We start from the raw sequence: 26957 nt of genomic DNA, 5'->3' as shown, positions 1-26957 counted from the left end.
GAGCTCCAGAAGGAAATAAAACAGGGGGCGGTGGTAAAAATGAGGGTGCGATAGCGAATATGTTTCAGAGATTTACCAGAGGAGCCATCACTGAGGGGACATCTGAGCTGAGGCCTGGACGACATGAAAGAGCCTGCTGGAGAACACGAGAGGGGAACTGTGAGCAGCACGTGCCAAGGCTTTCAGGCGGGAATGAGTTGGGAGAAGGCCCGCGTGGCTGCACTGGGGCAGGCCAGAGGGAGAGGGTGGAAGAGCTCAGGGGTGAAAGTCAGGCGCAGAAGCCCAGTGTGACAGGAGGCCACAGGAAGGTTGTAAACCCCAGAGTGGCAGGATCTGATTCAGATTTTAAAGTAATCCCGTGGGCTCCTGCGGATATAGAGGAGCAAGAGTGGACGCAGAGAGATTAGTGAGGTGGTGACAGGGGTCCAGGCGAGCAATGTGGTGGCTGGGATTATAGAGTGGTAGCAGAGGGAGTGGGGGCAAGGGACAGCTGGCTGACTGGTCTTGGTGGTGGCTTGAATGTGGGAGGTGAAGGAGAAGGATTGGGAACTTTGTTCAGACTAGCTGGGTGGTGCCAGGGACAGTAGATGGGAGGGCACTAAGGGGATTGGGTCTGGGGTGGGGGTCAAGGGTTTTGTTTGCGGTGTGTTAAACTTGGAATGCTTGTTAGACATCCTGGAGCTGGCTGTGCGTGGGGTTGGGGCTGAACCTATAAATTTGGAATTATAAAGCCATGGGACTGCAAGGGATCCCTTAGGGAGAAGGGGGTAGCTAGAGAAGAGAAGAAGGCCAAAGACCAAGCTGGCTGCTAGGCTGAAAGGTCATGCCAGCAGCTGGAGAGGTCAGGCAGGGGAGGAGGGAAATTCTGCTAGGCAGTTGAGAGCTACTGAAGGAGGCTGGGGCTCAGTGTGCAGCCACAGCATAGATTCTTGTACCCTCATCACCCACGGCTCCTCCACTACAGTCAGTGGTCACAGTGGGTGACATGGGCCTTCCACCCAGAGCCTCTCCATCCCTTATGACTGTCCTGGATATTGTCTTCAATGCTCTTTTGCTTCTAACAGCGAGTTCCTGTATCTCTTTTTTGGAGAACTACCCCCAAGCTACTGCCCAGACAGGAGTGTCTTGGGAGTTATGACCTCCCTTGGTGGCCCTTCACCAGTGAATAAAGGCTACAGGAGTGTGGAAGTACTTCCTTGGCTTTAGACAGCTCTGAAGCATGACCTATACCCTCCAGAGCACTCCGTGGAAGCAGACTGAAGCTACCCGCCCCGGAGAGCTCTTGCCTTAGGGAGCACCCTTGCTTGACCTGCCTTGGTGGCACTTCTTCAACGAGTTGTCTTCCTCTGGGCAGCTTGAGATCTGAACTGTACTCCCTGCCACCAAACCCGCCTCCTAATCTCTGGCCCCGTGTTGGATTATAACCACTGGCACAGTGTCATCATTTTTGTTATTGTAAGATGAAATTAGATGAAATATTTTAAAGCATTCCCAAATTCTCAAAGTTAGTTAGTTTTGGGGGGTTTTTGGTTTTGTTTTTTTTTTTTTGGAACGGTTTCTGTATTAATAGCCATCAAGTGGAAAGGATTTTGTTTTTTATCATAAAGGTAATTGTCTGTTTCTATTGATTCTGGTGGATTTGTTTACTGTTTAATTAACTGAGACATTTCCAGAGAGTATTTATTTTCACTCTTCCAGCTCAGAGAGTAAATGCTAATCTTAAACTGATAAAACTATTAGATGATTATTTCCTGTTCATAGGCCAATCAATAAATCACGGAGATTAAACAAGGGAATAAGGCAAGGGGTCTGGTAGGGTTTGATTGCTGTAGATGTGATCTCCTAGCAGCAGCGGCCTGTGAGCTTTTCCACACATTTTCACAGCTAATCATTGTAGCTTTCATTTCCTCCTTCTATGCAGCTGTGGTCTGAGCAGGGATTTTAAGCCATAGGGCCAGTGTGTCTATGTGGAATTTTCTCTCTGAGGGAAAAATAAAATTAGATTCCATTTATTTTTGACTGGATTTCTACTTCTTTTAGAATTTTGGGGGGTTATTTTAATATCTCTCTATAAAAATCACTTGGATCTCTTGCTTTTAAGGAATAATTTACAGATCGTCCATTCTTCATTTTCTCCCTCCCTCCCTCCCTCCCTCTCTCCCTTCTTTCCTCCTTCCCTCCCTCCCTCTCTTCCAGAGTAAAGCCAATGCTAATTCAAATGTCTATCTGAATATTGTCCAAAGCATATTTTAAAGTTCCTAAGTGGGTTCTTCTCTGCTTGTAGTAGAATCTCACAGATGTGATAACCTCTTTTACCTTTAGCAGTTTTCTGTCTGTGGTTGGACAAAGTGCCTAAATATTTGTTGAATGAATTGAGTCCATAGTGTTATCACCTAGGCACCTAAAATACCAATGATGGTTTTTTCTTGGTGTGCATTTGTGATGAGAACCTTGGCCCCTAACTCTTAATTTCAGCTGAACTCTTTGTCTCAAATATGACGGCTATATTGGGAAACTCATTTTTATTCCTTAAACATCTTTGTGCATTTCACAACATTAAATTTTACTCTGTTCTTGTCACAGTGAAACACCCATTGGCAATTCCTTTTGCGTTTAAATACTTGTGAAACACTTGGACTCTGGTCATCGGTTTTATACCACACGAGGCGTGCAGTTATAAGACAACAATGCGCGCTTTTTCAATGCCTGAAAAACACACTGTGGCATCAAGCTGTGACACCGAAGCATAGTGGAAATTACGCATTTGGTTAAATTAAGCTAATAATACATTTAATTTTTGTGTTTGCTATATAGTTGAAAGTATGGGTATCTTCAAGTTTCTTTTTGTTTTTATTCTGGAAACTGAAACAATTGAATGAAAAGTTTATTAGGGGGAAAATGGCAAATAAATTGCTTTGCCCATTCATGACCTCATGTTTTGAGTGGGGGTGGGAGATAGTACTAACATTTATTCTTGGAAAGGCGATAATGACTACAAAGCTTAATTCAGAAGATCGAAATACCTATTAGGCTGAGGCTCACTATCCCACTTGTAAGAAAAACCAAATGCAACTGAGTAAATCTGAAAGATCTCATTGGCTTTATCCAGCAGTCCATACATTGGGCAGCAGCATACAATCTAGCAGATAGAAAGAAGCTCTGAGTCGCTGTAGAGAAAGACTTGTGTAGGCGGAAGGGAGCAGGGATGAGGAAGTTATACTGCGCAAAAAGCAGGCCAGTTGTAGGGTTACTTTACAGAAAAAGGATGGCAGGGGCTTGTCAGGTAGAGTACCTAACCGATGCTGCTTTAAGTTTCTATTTCTGGGAGAGCTGAAAGTGTAATTAAGTCTTGGTTTAGTGATGTGGGGCTTAGCGTAAGTGACTCCATTTTGGGCCTGTTGTGTTGCTTTTACCAGGATGGTTGGGTGAGTTCAGGGGCAGTGGAAGACTGACCCAATTGTTGCAGAAGAGCTCACGACTGGAATTGATCCATGTGAAGATTCAGGTGGCAGCACAAACACTTTAGGAATTTGGGAAATCCAATGACATTTTTTATGTGTTGCTCTGGACACTAAAGCTTATTTGCAAGTGATGGAGCTTTCTCTGGGCTGCTTATGGGCATGACCCATGGTAAAGGAGGAACCCCCTGAACTAGCAGCTTATGGTAAGAAAGACAAGTAAGAAGATGTAATAGCATCAGTTGGGCTTTAGGTATTTGCTTATAGATACATATTTTGGAAACCCCAAATACGGGTACTTTTCCTGACCTGCAGAACAATATTGTTGGGACCATGGGCCAGATTATTTGAAGTCAAGGATGACTTAGAAAATATAGGCGCGTGGAGTACTATAATATAAACAATGCCCTAAATGTATCCAAACGCCTTTAAATGATAATAGTACATGGTGTTCATATTAACATTTTTATTGTTGTATTAGACGTAAATATTAATTTTTGCATATTTAAGTAAATGGTTTCAGTGACTTTTGTTTGTATTAATTGAGAATATTTTGGAGCATACAACCCAACTAAAGCTTTTTCCCTCCGGTTTCCTTTGAAAGGAATGAGATGTTGATTCTGGGGCATTGATGTTTACAATGCCTGATCAAGACAAAAAGGTGAAGACCACAGAAAAATCAACTGATAAAAAACAGCAAGGAATCACCACCAGGTAACCCCATACTGAGTCTTTGCTAATTATTAACTCAGGCAGTGGCCAGCAACCAGACTTAATTGCTTTTTGAGAAATAGCACGGACCCTGGACAACAGCTCCTCTGAGTTACAGTGCGCACTGAAACGTCCCATCGTTTATAGAGTTCAAAAGGAAATGCTTAGTGTGCGTCTGTTCCAGTCCAGAAAGGCAGGCCCCCCGGGGCAGTGCCATCAGTGGGTTACAGGACTAGTTCAGCTGGGTTTTTCTGTTGATTGACATTGTGTTCTTCTTTCTCCTAGGGACTATTCAGATCTTAAGAGACTTCGGTGCCTTTTGAATGTTCAGTCAAGCAAACAACAGGTAGCATTTGCAAAGAATGTGCATGCATCATTAAAAAAAGCCATCACATGTTGCCGGATATCCATTTAACATCTTTATGAATGATGTGTCTACTTCTCTTTGTTCTTTCACATGCTTTGTCTTTCTTCACCCAGGCGTTTCTCTCATACCTGCTTCAGGTTCTGCCAAGACTTGGCCTTTTCACCCTTCTCCTCTCGTGCCTGAGTCCTGCTTTATCCTCTGCGTATTGCCATGTGTCCTCACGACTGAAGCTCTAAGGTCTAGAAACAGTGTCTCCTATTGAATGCCCGGTATTCTAGTCTTCAGAGCTTTAGGGCAACTGATCTTTCAAGACGCTGTTTACCACATTTCCCGTCTTCCCTCCCTCACCGCCGTCACGCTACCCATGTGCTGCAGCTGCTCTTGAGTCTGGCTGCGGATTGTCTGTTACCGAAAAGCGGGGAAAGGAGTGAGCTTCGGCTGTTCTTATAACAGCATTTTTATGTTTTTATTAGAAGGAAAAAGAATGGAACCTCTGCTTGAAATTGATCTGTAAACATTTCTTTTTGGTTTTGCTTTTGTAAGACTTTGGAGAGTCATGAGACTAAAGGCCATCCATGGAGTTTGGGAAACGACACAGCAACGCTGGTAATAATAACAGAAGACACTTTTTTTAGCACTGTGAGCTAGTAAATGGCAGGGGTGGGACTCGACCCCTGGCGGCACGGCTCCAATGTTGCTGTTCTCGTTCCGTGTTTTTAAGAGCTCATGTGGTGGCCTTTGTTGTAGCAACCAAACTTGCCTAAAGATTCCAGCATTGTTTATCATTTATTTATAGTAGAGAATGACTTTCTAATGATTTGATGGCATAAAAGGTCAAATAGTGATAGCTCATTTTAGGGCGCACTTACCATGTGCCTGGTGCTCTCCCTGCATTGCCCTGCATAATAACCAAAGCTCCCACTTTTACAGATTAGGAGCCGGAGAGGCACACAGAGGTTAGGTGACTTTCGCAAGACCATGCAGACAGCTAATGGTAGGATACAGATCTGAACCCACACACTGCCTCTCTGCAATGTGTGCTTCTAACCACTGAGATACCTTTTCAATGACTTGGGAAATTAAATGATGTATAGTCCCAAAGCCAGCTGAATAAGCATTGATTCGGAGTAAATGTGGCCTTAAAATACATTTTCTCCTGTCAGTTCCTTCTCCTCTGTTATTAACACACTACCCGCCCCCCGCCCCACCAGGAACTCCTTTCCTCTTCTCTACCTGTTCCAGCAGTCACTCTTGCCCTTTAGGTATCCTCCTGGCTCACTGCCCACAACCTGCGGGAGTGATTGCCCCGAATCCAGCTCATTCTTTCTTAGTAAGGGAAGCAGGATGGATGACTCAGCGTGCAGTTTTAGGGGTAGTTTCCATTCTCTTTCACTGTGAGATGTTAGCATAATGTTGGACTTCTTTTTATTTGCTATTGCCTTCTCCCAATTTCTTTCCTATAAAACCTTACTTATTTCCAAGACTCAAATCTAACGATGCCACCTCCACAGAAAGCTTTCCTTTGTCTTCCATTCTAGACGCGAACCCCTCTCTCCTGAGAGCATCCTCTTGCACTCGTAGCATTCTTTTCTCCCTTGTTTTGGAAACAGTTGTCCACATGGCTAATTTCCTGGCAAGATGACAGGTTTCCCAATGCCAGCAACTTTGGCTTTTGCCTCTGCTTCACTGTATCCTCTCTTCCATGAGTTCTCGGTTAGTTTTTGCCAAACTGAATTGTGTCTTAAGAACTGGGTTACCATGTAAGCGTGTATGATAACCCTCTAGCCAGGGTAAAAGAATCAGCAATGGTGGTTTTGGGCTGTAATTTCCCAACATCGAAGCTCATGCTCACTGGGTCTATTGTGTCCCCTTTCACCACCTGGCCGGCTTAGTTAAGTGTTTAATAGTCCTCCTCCCCCTTAACCAGTTTTAGAATTTGCGGTCTGTTGTCTGACAAGTTCATATGGCATATCTTTTTGTAAAACATTTCACATGCACAAAAATGCATATTTGGGATGTTTGAATTATTGAGAAGGGAGATGGTTCTAAGAAAAAAGTGAAAATAACTATTTGCAACTATGTGCAGGTCCTGAGGTTCACAAAACTCGTTCCTAATTCTGTTTATAAAACGTTCAAGCATTTTTGATTTTAAAATAATAAATCTGACTCTGAACACCCTATTCTCCTTTCCATAAAATAGTGTAGAGAGACATTTAGAGGAGAAGAAAGATATTGGAGAGAATAAAGCAAGAATTTATTTATATCTTGCTTGTTCCAGAAAGAGTGTGAGGAGACGTCTAAAGCTACATGAAGTGTGGCAGGCTTCCATTAACTAAAACCGGGGCCGAAGAAGAAAGAAAAACAAGGGTTGGGAGCAAAGTAGAGTCGGAGTCCGGCAGAACTGCCCATCGAAATGTGGAAGCGGGCCCCACTTTGGCTCTGAGACTCTGAGTGTTACAGAGCAAGCGGGGGGGGGGGTGGTTCACGATAAATTATTACAGAAGGATCCCCCTTTCTGTCTCTGGAGGTTCCTTCCCCCACGCCCACCTGCTAGGTTTGAAATGCCCGCCGCCAGAGGAAAGACGTCTCTCAATGCCAGAGACTGGTGAAAAGGAAAGGAATTGTTTATTTAAAAGTTACACAAACTTAGAATAATGACCTAATGTCTTCAATAAGATACTAAAGTCCTTTAGAATACCCACAGATGCACAGTCCTTCCCTCTTCCTGTGCCCAGTCCGGGGTACCGTGTCTCAGGAAAAGAAGTAGAAGTCCGTGATTCAGGCTCCCGGCACCATCAGCTGTGTGGCTGCTGCAATCTCCAGTTAATCCAAAGCCATGTGGCACCTTCTCATGGCCCAGCAGCAAGAGTCCTCTCTCCCCTTTCTTTATGGCTGCAAAGTCTCTCCTGCTGCCTAAGCCAAGTGGCAAAAAGAAGCACTCCAAAACCACGTGGTCCTCTCTACTCTCCTTCAGAACCGCGTGGTCCTTTTCCCCACTTCAGAACCACATGGACCTCTATCTATCTACTTGCTTCAGAGCCACGTGGTCTACTCCTTCCTTCAGAGCCGCATGGTCTCCTCCCCATTTACTTTGGAGCCGCGTGGTCTCCTCCATTTACTTTGGAGCCGTGTGGTCTCCTCCACTCTATGGCTGCCGGGCCTAGGTTTAAATCCCAGTGCCCATCTTCCTTTGCAGCCCCATTTCTGACTCCTCCTACAGTCAGCTACACCTGCCAGCATCCCCGTATTCTTCCAGCTTTACTGGGCTGCCATAGTAAGTCTGGGCAGGTGTGGCCCCATGGTGTGGAACCAATCATCTCCACGCTCTCACGCAGGCCCTGTAACCAGGGGGAGTTGCTTCCCAGACCCATCTTGGGTGGAAGTCACTCCCATCTCCCTGGCTCAAAGCAGGGCCACAGCTATTTAACATATCCATGAAACCAGTTAAAGGTTATAGATATGTTAAGTGACTGCGCCAGGGGTTAGCCGCAAAGCTCTTGCTACCCAAAACAGCTCTGAATGGCCCTGTTCCATGTGTCCCATCCCCCCTGGCTCAGGCTTGTGGGGGTGAGGACATCCTACATACATTTTTCTAATATTTCCTGGACACCCTGAGTCCTGGACCCCATCACAAATCCCTTCTTGGGGCCCTCCTCTTGGCTGCACCCTGCTTCAGGAGCAGCCGGTTTGAAAAGGGAAGGCTGGGATTAAGGCCCACTCACCTGAATGTCTAGTCCAGCAAGTCCTGGCCTGTTATTCGCATACGGGCCAAGATGGCCAATTAACCAGTGCAGAGAAAATCTACTTTGTGGGTTTGGGCAGAGAATTGCAAGAACTGACATCCTTCGTCTGCATCTCTAATGAGCCCAGCCACTTTCCTCACTGTTTCCTTGTGTTCCCGTGTTGTACTTTCGCTGTTGGTCCTGTTTGCTCTTCACCACAGCAGAGTCTGCTGTTGTGTAGGACAGTCCCACAGTGTGACAGAGGCAGGGGCAGACACACGCTGAGGCAGATGGAGGCCCCCACCGTCCTCATAAGAAGGGTTGGAATAATCATCACCCAGTGAAACCAAATAATTCAAGGAGAAGAATTGCTCCAGGGTTGTTACAGAGTTGGTGGGACATTTCACCAGAGGTTTTCACAAATCCTGAAGTTATCTGCCTAGAGCTGGAATTTCGATTTTCTCCCTACATGTAAAATCGTAGAGACCTGAGAAATTGGTTTGCAATAAAAAAAAGAAGAAAAAAATCAGTTCATTACAGGTCCGTCAAAAACCTTAGAAACAGAAGAGGTTTCGAAAGATGCTGTGGAAAGAAAAAGTGTAAGGCACAGTTCTTGCGGTCTGACAGACCACGCACAGGGAAGCCAATTCCGGTCCATGACGTGGCAGGACTTGAATCCTGTGTGATTGGTGCAGGCAGTGGGCATATGGATTTTGGGGGAATTGAAGAAGCCAACTTTCAGTTTGAGTCACAGGGAAGGAGAGGGTTCTTGAAAAGTGGGCCAGTTTTCCATCAGTAGAACTGATGGGAAAGACATTCTAGGTGAAGTGAATAAAATAATGAGATATCTGAAGGAAAGAAAATAACAAGCTTTGGAGCGAAATGGTGGTTAGACATTTCTATTGGAAGTAGTGGTAAATAAAGCTAGAAGAAATTGTGCAGTGCCTGGAGGCCATCTACAAATGTACTTGATCCATAAGCAACAGGGAGTGTTGTACTTTCTAAGCAGAAGTGGCATGGTCAAACCTTCAGGAGGGCCCTTTCCTTCATTCGCTGGTCTCTCTCCATTCCACTCATATTATTCAGGCCACTCAGGTGATTTTGAGTTTGTAAAGCACATAGTTTTTCTCCACCTCTAGACTGTGTAAAAATCTGCCTAGCATCCTGATCCATGGCCCACCCTATTACCTTTACTTTCCACCACAACAAACTTTTGTTCGCTAATTTTGCAGCTTGTTCTTATGCTAGTGTAACCCCTCCTCTGCCCTCCTGGGTCCGTAAACTCCCTGAGGGCAGAGGCCAGGGCCCACCTGCTTACTTACAGCCAGTGTCTCCCACATCATCTGGCAAATGATGTGTCTGCCACAAACATGCCAATGGATGGACTCCGCTGCAGGTAATTTGCTAGATGAATCAGCTTAGCAAAGAGACGGGGGACAAAGTGAGCGTTCATTCAACAGCTTCACATTTGAACACGTACTATGTGCCAGGCTCTGTGAGAGGAGCTGGGAACACGAAGATAGACAGATGTGATGCTGCCCTGGGGAGGTCAGATTCGAGGAGGCTGATGTGTACTAGACATCGCACTAACCCGTGATAAGCGCTATAGGAGAGACCAGCACGGAATGCCACCAGGGAGTGAGTGAACAGCTCCACCCGGAATGCTTGGGCAGGTGCTCCGCAGGAGGCTGTTGGAGCTGAATCCTGAAAGGCGATCAGGAGTTACAGCCTGCAGCACAAGCCCAGGCACGGACAGGTCAAACCCGCGGTCCTCTCCGGGGTGGGTGACCAGTTTAATGGTAGCCGGAACTTGGGGTGTGTTTTATTTTACTTTTTGTTTATTTATTCATTTATTTATATTGTATGGACTTGTGGGTTCTTATTTTATTCAATGGTGGATTCGTCATCAAATACTGCATAGCAAATCATTATAAAACTTAGTGGTTTAAAGAGACAGTGGTCATTTATGGTCCCTCACCCATTCTGTGGGTCATGAATTCAAAGCAGCGTGCCTGGATGGTCCTGGCCCCTGTTTCTGATGGGGCTGCAGTCAGGTGTCAGCCAGGCTGTGGTCCTGTCAACATCACCTGGGGCTGGCGGGCCCGCCTCCAGGGGGCTCACTTCACAAGGCCGGCAAGGTGGCGGAAGGTCTCTGCACAGGTTGTTTGTCCTCACAGCATGGAGTCTGGGGAGGCCTCCAGTACGAGTCACCTGACATGTTTAAAGAAGCAACTGGGTTCTTTCAAATATTGTGGAAGGCGGTGATGCTGGACTAGGAGACGGACACGACACAGGCAGACAGATGTTCATCTCAGTACAAGGGAATCCCTGGCTGACAGTAGAACTCTGCAAAGCAAGTGGGATGACTTAAGAGGGTTTCTCATCGTTGGAGATACAGAGATAGGTGTTGGAGGACTGAGAATGTTGGAGAGGGAGGGGGATTGTCTGGAATTGAGTCCCATCTCTGTCCCTTGCTGGCTGTGCGATCCTTAGGCAAGTCACTTAGCCCCCCTGTGCCTCACATGTCTCTTCTGTGAAATGGTACTTACCTTAGTGCGCCAATCTACACCTGCCACGGGACGATATCCTGTTTTATAGGGCGAAAGATTTATTAATATTTTGAGAGAATTCAACTATGACTAGCATATGATGAAGAAGGATTCTAAGGTTTTTGTTTTTGTGGGGTTTTTTTGCTAGATATTGAACAATATCCTTATTATAATGCATTGTTCTATAAGCTGCCTGCCCTATGGGAGGTCAGACGTATTCTCTTTGGATAAGGAAATGTCTTCATGCAGATTTCTGTCAAAGATTTTGATGGAATGGGCCAAGTACAACATCTTGTAGCTTGTTTTTGATAACTATAATACGTAGAATGGAACAATTTCCTGAAAATTGAATCCTTTATTTTGTTATATTATGCTCTACTTACTTCATATGCAGTAAATGAGCTAATTATAGAACATCCTTTGTACTTGGGAAAGAATAGGCTACTTGTTTGCTATATGCTCAGCTTGACTGTGTTACAAGAAACAGTTCTCAAGGTCACCCCATTTGTAGGTAAATATTTGGTAAGTGAAACTATTTGAATGCTGATAACTTGAGAACTTATGTAAATATTACCGGTTCACATTATAAATGGAACATGCTCAAGCTGTAGTTGATTGAAGCACATTGTACTTTTCTTATGGTGAATTCTATAATGTATTTTCATGATGTTCAGACCAATTAGAAGTGATAGAATCTTCTTTATCTTTTTTAAAAAGATTTTATATATTTATTTTTAGAGAGAGGGGAAGGGAAGAAGAAAGAGAGGGGATGAAACATCAATGTTTGGTTGCCTCTTGCCTGCCCCGGTGCCCTGCACCAGGGGACCTGGCCCGCAACCCAGGCATGTGACCTGACTGGGAATCAAACCAGCAACCCCTTGGTTCACAGGCCAGCACTCAGTGCACTGAGCCACACCAGCCAGGACAGAATCTTCTTTATCTTTATATCCCTAACACCTGGCAAGTGGCGTGTGTGATTGGTAAATGTTGAAGAACAAATGAATGGAAGGAACAAATGGTGACCCCTCGGTTCGGGGCCACTCTATACCAGAGTGTTCTAGCTGGATCCCCAAACTCTCTCTTCTGGTTGCACATTTGAGTTGCCTGGGAAACTTCCAAATGTCCTATAATGCCTAGGCCTCGCCCAGACCCGTATCCCCAGCACTGTTCGAGGTGCTGGGGATACAGCGTCGAACAGAAACAGACCAGTTTCTGCTCATTTCCGGCTGACACTTTAATTAAAGGAGGCTGCAAATACATAACTAACTGTAAGATATGACAGATGGTATTACTAGGTGTAAAGAAAAATGAAGTAGTCTAAGGTCGAGAGAGTAAATGTTTGCCAAAGGCGATTAAATCTGGGAAAAGCCCTCCGTTTGACACAGCTAGCTTGTTAACTATTGGTTTGAAAAAAGACTTGTCTCTCCCCCCTCCCCCATTTTGTTACTTTCTTTATCCTGTGCTGAATTGTTACCCTCATGTACTCTGTGCTTCTATTTCTGTAGCTTCCAGCCATTAACTTCGATAGTGCCCAAAATAGCATGACGAAGTCTGAGCCTGCCATCAAGGATGGTGGACACAGGGCGCGGGGTCAGTGGCACGAGTCCACAGAAGCTGTTGAACTTGAAAATTTTAGGTAAGAAATCCAGGATTTCCCTTGCTTTTAGTAACCTATTCTAATTAGCCCAAAGCTTTATCATGGAAGCTAAAATTTAAAACCTATTTTAAAATTTACATTAAGGATTCTTAATAATTTTAGTTAGTGTTTACACCATTCCCAGAAATAGTGTATAAATAAGACTTTTGGCTGCCGGTGAAACTGACTGGGAGGAGCTTCAGGACACATTGAGGACAAATGACACGCATTTGGCATTTGCTCCATGAGGAAGTGGTTCCACGTTGCTGACCTTGCCAGGCTGATGCCAGGCTTTGTCTTCAGCTTTTGGTCTCTTCATACCTCGCTAGTGATGAGGAGAAATAGAAGAGCCCATTGCTGTGGACAGGTGTGGTGGCTACAGATGGTGGCTGCCAAAACCACCGAGGTTTTCAGATGAAGGGATCGCACCTCACCTTTCACATCGAAAGTGTCTGTCCATGTTTATCTCTGCTGTTGCCATGTAGACCTTCTAGCTGCACATTCTCATGGGCCACGCCCCTTTCAGGAGCTGGTCCGGTCAGTTTTACAATGCGCCAAGGTCATCTGGCATGCCCCGTCAGTAGTGAATGGCATGAAATATCAGTATGAATGTTCTAGAATGACCAGTTACTTATTTGGCTTGGATTTTATTTTCCTGTCATTTTATGAGTTCATATTTTTAAAATATAGTTTTAGTGAGGAACACTAAATTCTTTAACAATTGTTACGCATTCAGTCTACCAGTGTCCATGAACTAAGACACCATTACACCCTCACCTAACCAGGCTGGGGACCCACTGCCCACTGATACCTGCGAAGGCAGAACGGCACAGATGGCAGAACAAGGGTCCAGAGGCTGCCCTTGAGGTGGCGTGTTTATGTAATTACAACTTAGACCTTATTAAAATTGGTCTTCTTTAACAAAAATTTTGTATCATATATCCTGTAGCAACGTGACCCTTTGGTACATTATTACTTATCCTCTCCCAGTTTTGAAGTGGAATGTTTTGGGGTATTTTTAACCTCTTTAATGGCTGTAATATCAGAAAAAAAAGCCAAAACTGGACCATCCCAAGACTTTGTTAAACACACACACACACACACAATCAATCAGCAACCGCAAAAGCTCACAGGTGATGCAGTGTAGATGATGTTTAATAAACCCCTTTTGTCTACAAGGAAATGTGTATGACAGTCCCCCGGGTTAATGGCCATAGCACCAATGAGGTCATAGTGGGTGGAAAGTGAAGGGAGGCGATTCTCCGCCTGTTGCGCAGCTGTCCCGATAATGTGCCCTGGTCATTTTTCTCTCCATGTACCCTCTTCCTTCCTCTGACCAGTTTTAGCTGTTAAGTGTTTGCAGGGGCATAATTTAGTTAATGTGCTAAAATGAAATATATATGCTTCACAGTAATCATTACTATTAGCTTTATGACTGAATTCCTATTTCCTATTTTAACAACTGATAATTGCCTTTGGCAATGTATTAATATCCAAGAATCCTTCAACAAATTTGCATGAATACAGGTGATCTTTCTTTGGTAACTTTGAAGCTGCCTAAATAATTTTTGTCATAAAATACTGTTCTGTTTCTTTCATCTCAGCATAAACTACAAGAATGAGAGGAATTTCAGCCAGCATCCCCAGCATAAACTATTTCAGGAGATCTTTACAGCCTTGGTGAAAAACAGACTCATATGCAGGTAAGATGGTCCCAGGAGAGACAAGCAGACCTTTACCGAAGAATGCCATATTTTATCTGTCCCTAGCATGGGGTTCGAAGCAGTTTACAAGACTGAATATAACATATTTAAAGGATGAAATAGAGCAAAGGCCATTTAGGAGAAGAGGGATAAATAGGCATTGAAGATGATCTCATTAAAATCATTCTGGTTAACTACTGAAGTTAGTGGAATTTTATGATAAATAAGGTAAAATGAGAAACACCGAAATTACACTATTTTCCTTGTCTTGAGTTTGGATGCTCAGGAGGAGGTCACTGTCTGGGTCCTTACGAGAGAGATGTGGGTACCACATGGCAACGTCTTCACAGTCCACTTTTGTCATCTATGCAAGGACTGACACCATGGGCTGCCCCAGCCTGCGCCTTGGTGAAAGGGTGGGTGTGTAATGTCCACTTGCAGCCCGGTGACGACCTTTCATCCCAGGACCAAATCAAATGCTCTTTCCTTTGCTTGCCCTACTCTGTACACAGGTGCAGTGTGGGACTGTAGAGAAGGAAGAGTTATCAAGTTCTCTAGATTTTCTCCCACAGGTATTGGGGGGTTTGGGTGAGCCATTGACTGCTGCTGGGTTGCAGTCAGGATTGAAATTTCCTTCCGTTCTGGCCTGCTTGCAGCGAGACCTGGGTCCGCTGCTGTGAGATGTGAAGGGGGCTCCCAACAGTCAGTCCGGGTCGGACCTGGTCTTCTGCTCTTCCTGGGAGATCCAGACCCTCTCCACACCAGTGTTGCCTGTGGAAACTTTGAATCTTCCCCATGACTTTGAGACTTGACTGAGATATCTGATTTCTCTCCCCATGAGATGAGAAAAAAATTACTCTTATTCTGGAAAGCAGGAGTGATATTAATAATGTAAGACCTTGATTGAAATGAAGCTCTGACTTGGTCCAGTGGAATATCACACTAATGGATCCTCCATGATGAATCAGCTACTAAATACCTGCATAAGTGGTGGCCTAACGATTAGATCCTTTGAATGGGGTTCTTAGTATTGTGTATTTAAGTACCAGACAGTGAAAGCAGTCGAGGATTGGGACAGCATCTGTCATTCCTTTGTACTTGATTTAAACAGAAGATTATTACACTAACTCAGATGTCACAAGAAGCCTAGAATCCTTACTAAGGCTATGTAATTGGGTCCATGCTTAGTTCTTGAAAATATATGCAAAGATTGTTGAAAGATTAATGAACATGCAAAGGACCTAAAGTTGTCCTGGATTGATTTTCTTGAGCTTGAACAGGGTAGGACAATGATTAGTAGCAGAATAATTAAGCCTGTAATGCGATTAGAAAATGAAGTTCTTGAATATGATTTGATGACAACTATCATGGATTCTTCAAGGGATGTTTAATAGGCTGTTTGTCAGGTTGCTACTTTGGGAAAAGAAGCAGATTTCCTGTATTAGAGACGTAAAGACCTCACTGTGTCCCTACACTGAAGGCACTAGAAGCAGATATTGTTATGGAGAACAATTGGGTAAGGGTTGGCATCCAACAGTTGAAAAAGATCTTAACAATTCTGCAGTCAAGAGATCCCTTGTCAGGACCTTTTTAAATTCTTAGTGATTAATGAGGCATCTTATATTGGATGGCGTTCTGGCTTGCAATATGAGCAGTGCCTGGAAATCTTCAAACCAGAAAGAGAGGATTATAGATCTTTTTGCTTTCATAGTATGAGAAGGAATTTAGGAATGTTAAACAGCAAGAATATCCTTTTATATCATCCTTTGGCTGCTGACAGATTGATGTGTTCAGTTCTATTCTAAAAGCAGAGGTGGGTGAAAAGGACTTTAGTCTAAAGGTCTTCTATTGTTTCTCACACCAGATAACCTTGGTAAGTTGTCCAGACTATCTTTTTTTTTTCCTTTTCCCTCTAACTTTAGACTTATTGAAGAATTACATCTTAGGATCTTTTCTGGTATGGTTTACTATGCCTTTTCTTTGTGAACATCAGAGTTAATGTTGTCTGGAAGACTTGGATTCAATTCAATACACATATTGTTGAGCATCTACTATATGCAAGGAAGAGAGGCAGAGCAAATGGTGGAGAAGGAAGAGTGGGCGAAAATACAAGGTTTAATAGGGTGTGTGGTCTCTTTCTTTCTAGGGACTCAGAGTCTACCCTGGACAGCCAAACAGTTATTTGCTACCCAAATATAAAGGAAAATGTGGGAAAAGAAACTATTTATGTAGAGACCATCAAAGGCTGGATGAAATTGGGGGCACGGACTTTGGTCCACTCCTGGCGGTAGAGAAGATTGGCGTTTTCAGGATGTTACGCCATTCCGTTTTACCCTGAGTATGGCTGATTGGGAATTTAGAGGAGTGTGAGCCCTTCCAGCTCCTCTCTTGATTTATGCCCAGTCGATGTTGTTCTTGTCATTCCTCTACTATTCCTCTGTCCCCAACTGCAGTCTCTCCCTAACCCACAGTTCTAGGTGCCTCTTTTCTGGGTTCTTTTCCTAAGATTGACCCGTGATATTGCCTTGTTCTCAGAAATGAGATTGTTGGGCAGCCTCTGAAACAGGACTTGTTAATCCAGAGTCAGATAAGGTAACGCTGTAAACACCTCATGGCAGATCTCAAAGGCCAAGCAAAGTATCGCCTCTGAATCTCAGTTTACTCCTGGTCACACACGGTGCTGAGTCTTGACGTGTGGCAAAGCATGGGAGCAATTCGTGATCTTCCAACTTTTATTTCTGCCAGAACATCATTTGTCTATAGTGGAGTCTGCTGTTTTATCTTATCTGGAGGACGTTACAAAGAAAGTGCAGAGAGTGCTTGGTGTCCAAGAGGAGGTTGTCATGAGGTTTTGTAGAGAAGTAGAAGTTGTCCCCAAATTGACATATTTCCCAGTTAACTGACCCCTTATAAACTGACCTCTACTCAGATATCCCTTCTGTTTATCCATTCCTCTGAGCTCCCTCTCCGTTGGCTTATTCCTTGCTGAGTGCCAGACAACGTGAAGATTCTCTAATACTATGCAAATATAACACAACCTACTTGTGAAATGAAGTTGTGAATCTGGCTAAAGATGTAGAATTGTATGGAGTTCCTGAAAGTAACTTTGAATTGAAGAAGAGGGTATTAAGAAGGAAGATGAAAAACTAGAACTTCAAAAAAAATATTTTAAATAACAAAGGTCAGGAAATGCCACTAGGAAAAAATGATGAATCTTTCTAACATACTTGCAAAAATGAACCATTTTATACTGCGAAAGTCAAAAGTGAATTCAAGGATATTGGATCATGTTACATGATTTTGCCAGAAAAAGTATGCTGAAGGATGTCAGCAGAACCTCTTCCTGCTTCTTTCTCGAGTTACAGTTATAACTTAAATTTTGCTACATGTGGGCTAAACTATGTCTTGGTTTATAATTTATTTTTAAGATAATATTTAAATGGAATCATACCCCTATTTAATGTGAAATTTGGTGTTATTTATTCCTTAATTTTTAAAACCCTCACCTGAGGACATGCTTATTGAAATTTGGTGTTATTTTAAAATGAGTTCTTTTAACTGACCTCTTCCTGATACTTTTTATCTAGAATCACCAGAATATCCCCTCATCCCCTTCCTGTAATTTTTATAAAGGTGAAGATGTCCTAGGTTCTCTAACTTCAGTTAAAAGAGAATCTTCTATAAAGAACACCGCCTGGCCCAAACTTCACATTCTCCTTAGCAATGCTATGAGAAGTGCCCTGGGAACCTCACAGATGCCTCTCACCAAGAGCACCTGTGTAGTTGCTTGTTTACTACTCAGACCTTGGCTGTCCCTGTCTACTGTAGGGCATATGTCTGCTGCGAGTGACTCTTCCTTTGCCCTTCATCTGACCCTCAGCATTGGCTATGCAGACCCTGTGTCAGGGAGGTGAGAGGGGAGGACTAGAAGTTAGGGTGCAGCTGCAGTGTCTTCAATGTCCTCATTAAGGTCTTCAAATGCATGAATTGATGGAGACAGGCTCTTTTCTGTGATTTTTATCTCATCAGGTAGTAGAGAGGCCAACAGGGACCTTTGAAGGCTTCCTCCTTGCCTAAGAAAAGAGAAGCCTGGTCACCTTGGTAAAGTCTGTCAGACGGGGAAATCCTCCCAGAGAGGTCTCTACCCAGCCCCAGAAATTGGATAGAGGCAAAGGTTCATTAAGGTCCTCAGAAGTCTCAGGCCTGGGTCTTTAGGTAATTAAAAACCTTCTAATAGCCAGGGTAAAACTCCAGTTCCTTAGCTGGTTGATGGTGTTCTTGAGATCTTGTTCCTTCTTAGCCTTACATTTTCATCCTTCCCATTGCATCCTTTGGGCTCACCAAGTTCAAAATGAACCACTCATTGTTTTTGGAAAAAGTTATTCCCTCTCACATCTGAGCCTTGGCCCATGCTCATCCTCACCTGAAGAACACTGCCCCACATCTTCCACTTTCTGGCCCCTCAACTGGCCCTGCCCTTCCCTCCCTCCTGTGGCCCTGGGCCTGTGTTCCTCCCCACTATACACTGTGCTTCTGAAGACCAGAGCCTGGGCCTTTTATCCCCAACTTAAGCCATAGGCAATGGTTTTACTGAAGAGCATGGGGCCTGAGAGTCTTTATAAAGTGGAATTTCATTGCATTAAATTGTTTTGATCACTGTAAAAAATTGAAATATATAGAAAATTATAAAAAAATGAAAAGTTACCCTCTATATTACTCAGAAGTAGCTACATTAACTGTTGCTATATTTCCTTCTAATCTTTTTATTTATATGCTTTTTCATCTTCACTTATATGAGAGATTATTATAAACATACAAAATTTTATTCTGTTTTTATCCAGAGTAGAATTTTTAAGAGTTGAATCATTGGGTGAATATCCTTTATAATCTCCTTTTGTCTCTTTTTTGCTCTGAGTTTTACAACCTTTTTATGTAGAAGGGAATAAACTAAGCTTTAAGAACCTAGGATCTCATGTAATCCTCAAGTGTGAATGATGAGTCCTCTTTTTCCCATCACTTAATTGGAAAAAATATCTAGCTCTACATGTTTTTTCCCCTGAAAAATTGTTTAGAGTTTATCCCAAACTTAAAATGTACACACACACACACACACACACACACCTGTGTGTATATAGCACAGAAAATGATATCCACTGATGTAGGTGGAATGGATCCTGAAATAAAAATCCAGTTTAGCCTCCTATAGATAAGGTAGCTGAGAGGTCAGGGATAAGCCCAAGGTCCTGAAGCAAATCTTTTTAAAAATATATATATTTTATTGATTATAGTATTACAGTTGTCCCAAATTTTTTCCCTTTGCCCCTCTGCCTGGTACCACCATTTCCTCCAGCACTCCCCCACCTTAGTTCTTGTCCATGGGTCATGCATATAAATTCTTTGGCTTCTCCATTTCCTATACTGTTCTTAACATCACTCTGTCTATTTTGTGCCTACCCATTATGTTTCTTATTCCCTGCATAAAGGGACATCTCCACCATCCTCCCCCTTCCTCCTCTCAGCTGATTACCCTCCAAATGATCTCCATACCTATGATTCTGTTCCTGTTCTGGTTGTTTGCTTAGTTTGTTTTTTAGATTCAGTTGTTGATAGTTGTGAATTTGCTGCCATTTTAACGTTCATAGTTTTGATCTTGTACTTTTTCATAAATAACTCCCTTTAACATTTTGTGTGATGATAGCTCAGTGATGATGAACTCCTTTTTAGCTTTGCCTTGTCTGGGAAGCACTTTATCTGCCCTTCCATTCTAAATGATAGCTTTACTGGACAGAGCAATCTAGGTTGTAGGTCCTTGCTTTTCATCACTTTGAATACTTCTTGCCAGTCCCTTCTTGCCTGCAAAGTTTCTTTTGAGAAATCAGCTGACAGTCTTATCGGAACTCCTTTGTAGGTAACTGTCTGCTTTTCTTTTGCTGCTTTTGAGATTCTCTCTTTATCTTTAACCTTTAGCATTTTAATTATGATGTGTCTTGGTGTGGGCCTCTGTGTCCAACTTGTTTGGGACTCTCTGTGCTTCCTGGACTTGTATGTCTGTTTCCTTTACCAAACTAGGGAAGTTTTCTTTCCTTATTTTTTCAAATAAGTTTTCAATTTCTTGTTCTTCCTATTCTCCTTCCAGCACCCCTATGATTTGGATGTTGGAACGTTTGGCGATGTCTCAGAGGCTACTTACCCTATCCTCATTTTTTTAAAATTCTTTTTTCTTCTTGCTGTTCTGATTGAATGCTTTTTCCTTACTTATGTTCCAAACTGTTGATTTGATTCTCAGCTTCATCCTCTTCACTGTTAGTTTCCTGTAGATTGTTCTTCATTCATTTAGTGTAATTTTCATTTCTGCCTGGGTTTTTTTTTTGTGCTGTTGCAATAGTCAATGAGTTCTTTGAGCAACACACAACCAGTGTTTTGAATTCTGCATCTGATAGGTTGGTTATCTGTTTTGTTTAGTTCTTTTTCTGGAGTTCTGTTCTGTTCTTTCATTTGGACCATATTTCATTGTCTCCTCAATTTGGCAGCCTTCCTGTGTTCATTTCTGTGTGTTAGGTAGAGCTGCTCTGACTCCCTGTCTTAGTAGGGTGACCTATAATAGAAAAGGCACCTGTAAATTGTGTGGGGCAGAGCCTTAGGTGATCACCAGGGTGGGGCAATCTGCTTCCCAGATTTGCAGCTCTACGTGGGAGGAGGGCTCAGAAAGGGGACAGTGCTGCTACTTGGCTTCTGGAGGTTTGCCAGGGAAGAAGCTGTCTCTTGGCACTTGCCCTGTTTCCAGTCACGTCACTTTCTCCCTGTGTGTGACTGGTTCCCTTCCAGCTGTTACTCTGGGGCTGAATCCCTGAGGGGGTGGGTCTACGTAAGTCCTAGGTTCATGTGGGCCCTATACGAGCAGTTTCCTAAAAATCTGGCAGTTTCTTCTGCCGCCCAACCCCCACTGGTTTTTACAGCTGGGAGTGATGGGGATTTACCTTCCTGGTGCTGGAAACTTGGGCTGTGTGGTCTGGGCTGGGTCTGGGGTCCCTTGCTCCTGAGGTATCCTTCCCGATTTTTATCCACCACACATGAATGTGAGACCACCTGTTCTGCCGCCTCTCTGTGCCACACTGTGGCTCCATGTCTCTTGGCTCATCTCCATGTTTCCTCCCCTTGTACCTGTCTGGATGAATGTGGCTTCTTTAAATCCTTGGTTGTCAGACTCCCATACAGCTTGATTTTCTGATGGTACTGGGTAATACTTATTGTGTGGTGTAGTTGTAATTTTTTCTGTAGTTGTGCAAGAAGGCAAAGTGTGTTTACCTACACCTCCATTTTGACTGGATGAGTTGTGTTATTCTATAATTCCAGCACCACCAACTGGGCAAAGCAGCTGCTCCCAGTGGTGGCCGGCTGGGCAAAATATCCCCCCTGATGCAAATCTTGAGTGACATTCTTTTCTTTTTTGCCTCGCTGATTACCTGATTCTTTTATTAATCGAAGTATATTTAAAGTTTATTTTCAGTTTTGCACCATAGAAAAATTATTGCTTCCGTAATCATGTTCTCTCTTTTTCACTAGTTACTAGTGCTTCTTGTAAAACTCATTCACTTGGGTGTGTAACAGTCCTGAAATTAAAATGTTCCCACCTTCCCAGGAAAGGGCTGCTTGTTCTTGGGCCACATGTAACAACCAGAACCAGTTTTAACCTGGCCAATTCAATAGATGACAGTTTCCCATCGGTACAGGAGCTTCTGAGGGCCGGGCAGTAAGTGACAGACACATTTGGAAACCATATTCCCACGGCTCCAAATGATCCCAGTAATGGAAGTTCACCCGTTCTAGGATGACTCTATCAGCTTTGTTCTGAGAGACTGTGCCTTGGAAGTATATCTGTCTTGCTGACAGTTCATCTTTTGTTTCATATAGTCATCAGTGGGCTTCTCCTTTGGGCATCTCAAAGCTAACATGCCTGGCAGGACTTTGGATTTTTCTCCCCCCATTGCCCTCCCCTCAGCTTTTTCCTCCCACCTATTAACCGAGTCTCTGCTGCCATCCTCTCTTGCTTGGCCCATTGCAGTGGGCTGACTCGGCTCCCTGTTTTGATCCTTGGCTCCCTGTGTTGTTCCTAACACTGTATCCAGAAGGATCTTTTCAAACTCTGTCAGATCATGGCCATCCTCTGTCTAAAGCCTTCAGTGACTTCCCAGAATAAAAAGTCCGAAGTCCCTATTTGAATTCTGCAAAGCCCTGGGGGTCGGGCTCCTGCCCTCTCTCAGACTTCACCTCCTCTCACTCTGTCTTTGCCCGCTCTGCTCCAGGCCTGCCGACTTCCTTGCCATTCTTGGCACAAACCAGTGCACTCCTGCTCAGGGACATACTTCACTCTTCTGCTATTCTGACCTAGACTCTCTCCTCAGTTTGCTCAGATACTAGTCTGATCAGAGAACCCTTCTCTGACTGGTCTAAAACAGTATCCCCAGTCTCCCTACACCGTTAACCTTAGCTGTCCTTCACCGGCCACCCTGATACACGTTTTTATCTGTGAGTGTGTATCAGTGGTCTTCTCCCTTTAGAGGAAGCGCCATGAACACAAGTGCATGCCCTTGTCCCTGGGTGTGTAACTGTGCCTGGCTCCTAGTAGGTGATGAATAAATGTTTCAAAGCATTCTGCCTCTGAAACCTTCATTAACTATCTATAAGAAACACCCAGAAGACAGTCCATTCTGCTCAATGTCTCTCTTGAGTTTAGGGACCAGCATAATTCATTGGTTGGACTTCTGATGGGGTGCCTGTTTTGGGTGAGGTTTAGTGGTAGACACTGAGGAAGAACAAAGATCCATTAAGAATAGTGGAACAAATGAGTTAAGATTCCTTGAATATTCATTTATAGTTAATTTCTATTTTGATGTTAATTTTACTGTATCAACTATCCGAAAAACAGGGCTCTGTCATATGAATTTGAGGTAATATTTATTTTGAAACAGGCTTGAGTTCTTCCACTTTAACATTTGGAGTCAAAATTGGCAGTTTTGCTGTTGTTTGTGTTAAAGCAAACAGTACGACAACGCGAAACGGGAAATCTAAGTAACACCCTACCCTGAAGTTGCTACTTGTTCTGAGTGCGAGACAGAGAGGAGCACATTGCAAATGGGGGGTCTAGGTTGAAACCTCTGGTGTTTGCATCAGCCCCTGGATTCACTTAGCCCCAGACCACCTGATGCTCTCCTTTATCTCAGTACTTGCAGCTTTATGCAACAGTCAACATCCCAGCTTTGTGACTGATGTTTCCATGGGACGCTCACATCACATGTTGGTTTCTTCCACTGTACAAGAAGGTGAACTCCCAATTACCCTTTCTATTTTCAGCGTGACCCCAGCTTCCTTCTCTTTACATTGATAGCGGAGGGTGGCATCTGATGCTGCAAGTGACATGGCAGCTGGTCGTAGACAAAGGCCACGGGAGCCGATCACGCTGCCATGTATTAATAGTCCTGTGAAAGCCGTGGCAGCAGTTCAGTCACAAGAGGGGATAAATATTTGCCTGCTATGAATCCGCTGCTGCGTGGATGCTATATTGGGACATAATCCTCCCGGGAAACACTATCTTTGCAGACAGACGAGATTTTCAGAGCTGCCTCAAAGGACCCCCGGCCTCTGGGCTGATAACAAGAGTCACTTTCTCTTCAGTCATCCCCTCGTGTCGGACCAGGTCGGGGGAGGAAGGCAGGAGCCCTGGCCTGGGCATCAGGCACCAGCTTGCACCTCCACACAGCCTTGGGCCGGTCACTCTGTGCCTCGAGGCCACAGTTGCTGCTGCAGTGAACGGAGGCCGACGTTGCAGTCTGTCACCACTATTTTCCGCAGCTCTCGGGTGGCACTGAGCTGTGTGTTTCCCAGTCCCCCAACGTCTGGCAAACAGGGATCTATATCGTCTTACAGAACACGCCATTCCCCTTGAACACCAGAGCTGCATGCGAGGTGCCACGTTCTTGTGGGGAGTCAAGGGCTAGGAGCCAGGGAAGGGACAACTGCTCCCTCAGAGGTCAGTGCGCAGAGAGGAGAAGCTAGAGGACTCAGACACCAGGAATTCTATTTACATTTACAGCAGTGGAGGCCAGAGTCATGTAGAAATATTAATAGCATGGGCTTTGGTCCCAAAACTGCAAAGCAAAAAAAATGCCATTTGCTTGGAATAGAACTTTCAACTCTGTGACTTTTCTGGAACTTTTCATTTATTTACACTTCTTTAATAGCTAAAAAAAAATTAAAACCCATTGTGGATTTTTTTTTCTAGAGGGGGCAGGAAACAAAAAATGTTTCATATTTATTCTGATATGAAAGAATATTGGAAAGGCCATGGACTTTTCTCATAAAGATTGCATACAGTTAGGAACAACACCAACTGTACACATGTCTGTAGCATGAATCATCTCTCGGTCCGTCCATGGCTTTTCCTTTAAAGCAGGGGTGTCAAACTCCTTTTCACCAGGGGGCCACATCAGCCTCGTGGTTGCCTTCAAAGGGCTGAATGTAATTTTAGGACTGTATGAATGTGACTACTCCTTAACAGTTAAGTGAGAGCTCTGTGCTGCCCCCGGGTAGAAACAAGGTACCCGGCTGGATAACACAGGATGGAGGGCTGGATTCGGCCCGCGGGCCTAGTGTTTGCCCCCTGTGCCTTAAGTAAAGGAAGGCAATCAGCATTGCACCTCGTCAGGTGGCCAGCAGCTGTTGCACCTTGACCATTGTTTCTGGCGGGTCTGTGGGATGTATCTACGCAGGGCAGTCCAGGCTGCATGTGATCTTTAGCTCACCAAGCACTGCAAGGGAAAGCAGTCATGTGCCATTTCCTTATTGATAAAGACTAAAGCTAGTCTCTCTGCAACAGGAGCCTCAGAATAACCACATCCTTGCAGGTGTTCCCATAGGTGATTGTTTTAGATTCAAAGATTTCAGATCTGCATTATTTTTTCCAACACGGGGGAGTCAGGATGAGCTGTAGTGTAGCTTCCCAGCATGAGCTTGGATAGTTCTGCCTGGTTAGCAGCCCTGGGATAGGTTGAGTCCTGCCCTTATTTTTAGAAGAAACAGGGGTTTGCCTCCGTAGGAAAGGTGTCACTGTCACCTGCCTGGGCTGGAGAAGGGTTGTAGCGTTGACCGCAGCTGTGGTGGGCAGCTCCAGCTGGGAGCCTTGGTGATGGCAGGAAGAATAATTCTCAGCCAGCAATGCTCTTGGGACAGCTTGCCCACCCTCTCCCCACCAGGCCAGGCCTCTGCTCGGGCTCTGATCTGTAGGGAACAGTCATGCATCCTTGGTGATATAAGGCTGTGGGAAAAGCATGTTTACCCAGCTCCTTCCCACGAGCTAAGTCTTAGTAGATGGCAGGAATGGCGAGTGGCTTGTGGTGGAGTGTCAGTGAGATAGGGTGGGGGAAGGACACCTCCCTGTAGTGACAGGAATCACAGATGTCTGTCCTGCCTTTGAGGAGGGCGGGACTTCTGCACTCAGGTTTGGGATGTGCAGGTTTGTGGGCAGAGCTGAATTTCTCAGGACTGCAGAGAAGATGAAGGTGAATTCTACCATTAAGGATTAAGATGGGGGCAAGTCAGGGGAGAGTTGGCTTGAGATCCAGCTCTAGTAAATGCTTCAGTCGACAGAGGGGCAGGTCTTTAAAGTAACCTTGCCTGATGCACAACCAGCCCAGCTGTGGAGGTGTGAGAGGGAGGGAGAAATTCTGTGGATTCTAATCTGGAACAGCTTCCTTTACCTTCCTTAGGTTTTCTTGGCTAAGTATGGAATAGCCGATACTTTTTATTTTAGGTTTCTGTTAACATTTGCACCAAGTGCCACTGTTGGACCAGCTTGGAGGGCAGTGTGAGACAAGGGTCACCTGGCAGGGGCCACCTTGCAGGGGTGACTCAGGCAGTGCACACAGTAGCAAGCTGCAGTCCCTGCCACTGCTCAGCTTCCTAGCTTCTCACCTCAGGAGCCCAGCCTGTGCCGTGTTGGTGGCATCTGCACCACGGCATACACTTGGGTTAGAACAGCTGCATGCGACTGGTCTCATGTCACCTCAGGGAGCATCTTCCCAATTCTCTGGGAGGCTCCAGTGTTAAAACGCCACGGAGGGCTGCTATGGGAAGCACCTAAGTGCCCCCCACTGAAGTGCCCTGGGGGGCTTCAGGGAACACCCTGGGGTGTTAGGGGATGTTTTAAATTTTCAAGGAGAACAGTGATACATGGCATCTGTCAGCTGCAGTGCAAAGTACTCGAGATAGTTTATGACTTCCACACTAAGCCAGTGCTACTTCCTGGACATGACAGTGTGTCTTACTGATGCTGGGTTTTCCACGGTTGCTGTGGCAAAAAGCAGGTGGAAGCGGACACAGAGTTGCTGCTGTCCAATCTGATTCCAAGGCTCGAGAGGTTGCTCAGTGTCTGTGTGCACACACCCCACTGATAAGTAAATGTGGTTATTTAAGAATAAAGCAAACATTTTTCTTTTAGTGTATGTGTGTTATTTTTCAAATGGATACTAAGTTATTAGGGCACCCATCTTATTAAGTTGAACCTAATTACAGGAACTTCTAGCTATTTCTTTTGGTCAGGGGCTGCCTGGAGTCAGTAAGGGCATTGTAAACCACATAATTTTATGGGTCTCTGCTTCAGAGTGATAATGGTTTTTATGTGTTTTGCAATAAAATGGGTCAAGTGTTTAAGTCCCAAATAGCAGTTCCCACTAAAGATTAAGTATTGATTTTTAAAAAATATTTTTATTTATTTATGTTTAGAGAAAAGAGAAGGGAGGGAGAAAGAGGAAGAGAA

At 44.3% G+C, this 26957-nt stretch overlaps 1 protein-coding gene across 3 annotated transcripts in view; it reads left to right on the top strand.

The window, feature by feature from the left end:
* NEK10 (NIMA related kinase 10) overlaps nt 1-26957 on the top strand; it is a 179862-nt gene that overhangs the window by 8818 nt on the left and 144087 nt on the right. For all 3 annotated transcript variants that reach the window (XM_045199917.3, XM_045199916.3, XM_024565856.4), the window contains exons 2-5: nt 4063-4172; nt 4455-4515; nt 12313-12443; nt 14048-14146. In XM_045199917.3, the coding sequence (XP_045055852.2) occupies nt 4090-4172; nt 4455-4515; nt 12313-12443; nt 14048-14146 (374 nt within the window). In that variant the 5' untranslated portion in view covers nt 4063-4089. The remainder of the gene's footprint in view (nt 1-4062; nt 4173-4454; nt 4516-12312; nt 12444-14047; nt 14147-26957) is intronic.

The sequence above is a fragment of the Desmodus rotundus genome, chromosome 8 (assembly GCF_022682495.2).
Source record: "Desmodus rotundus isolate HL8 chromosome 8, HLdesRot8A.1, whole genome shotgun sequence".
Lineage (NCBI taxonomy): Eukaryota > Metazoa > Chordata > Mammalia > Chiroptera > Phyllostomidae > Desmodus > Desmodus rotundus.
The sequence above is the reverse complement of the archived record's forward strand: the minus strand, read 5'-3'. Positions and strand labels throughout refer to the sequence as shown.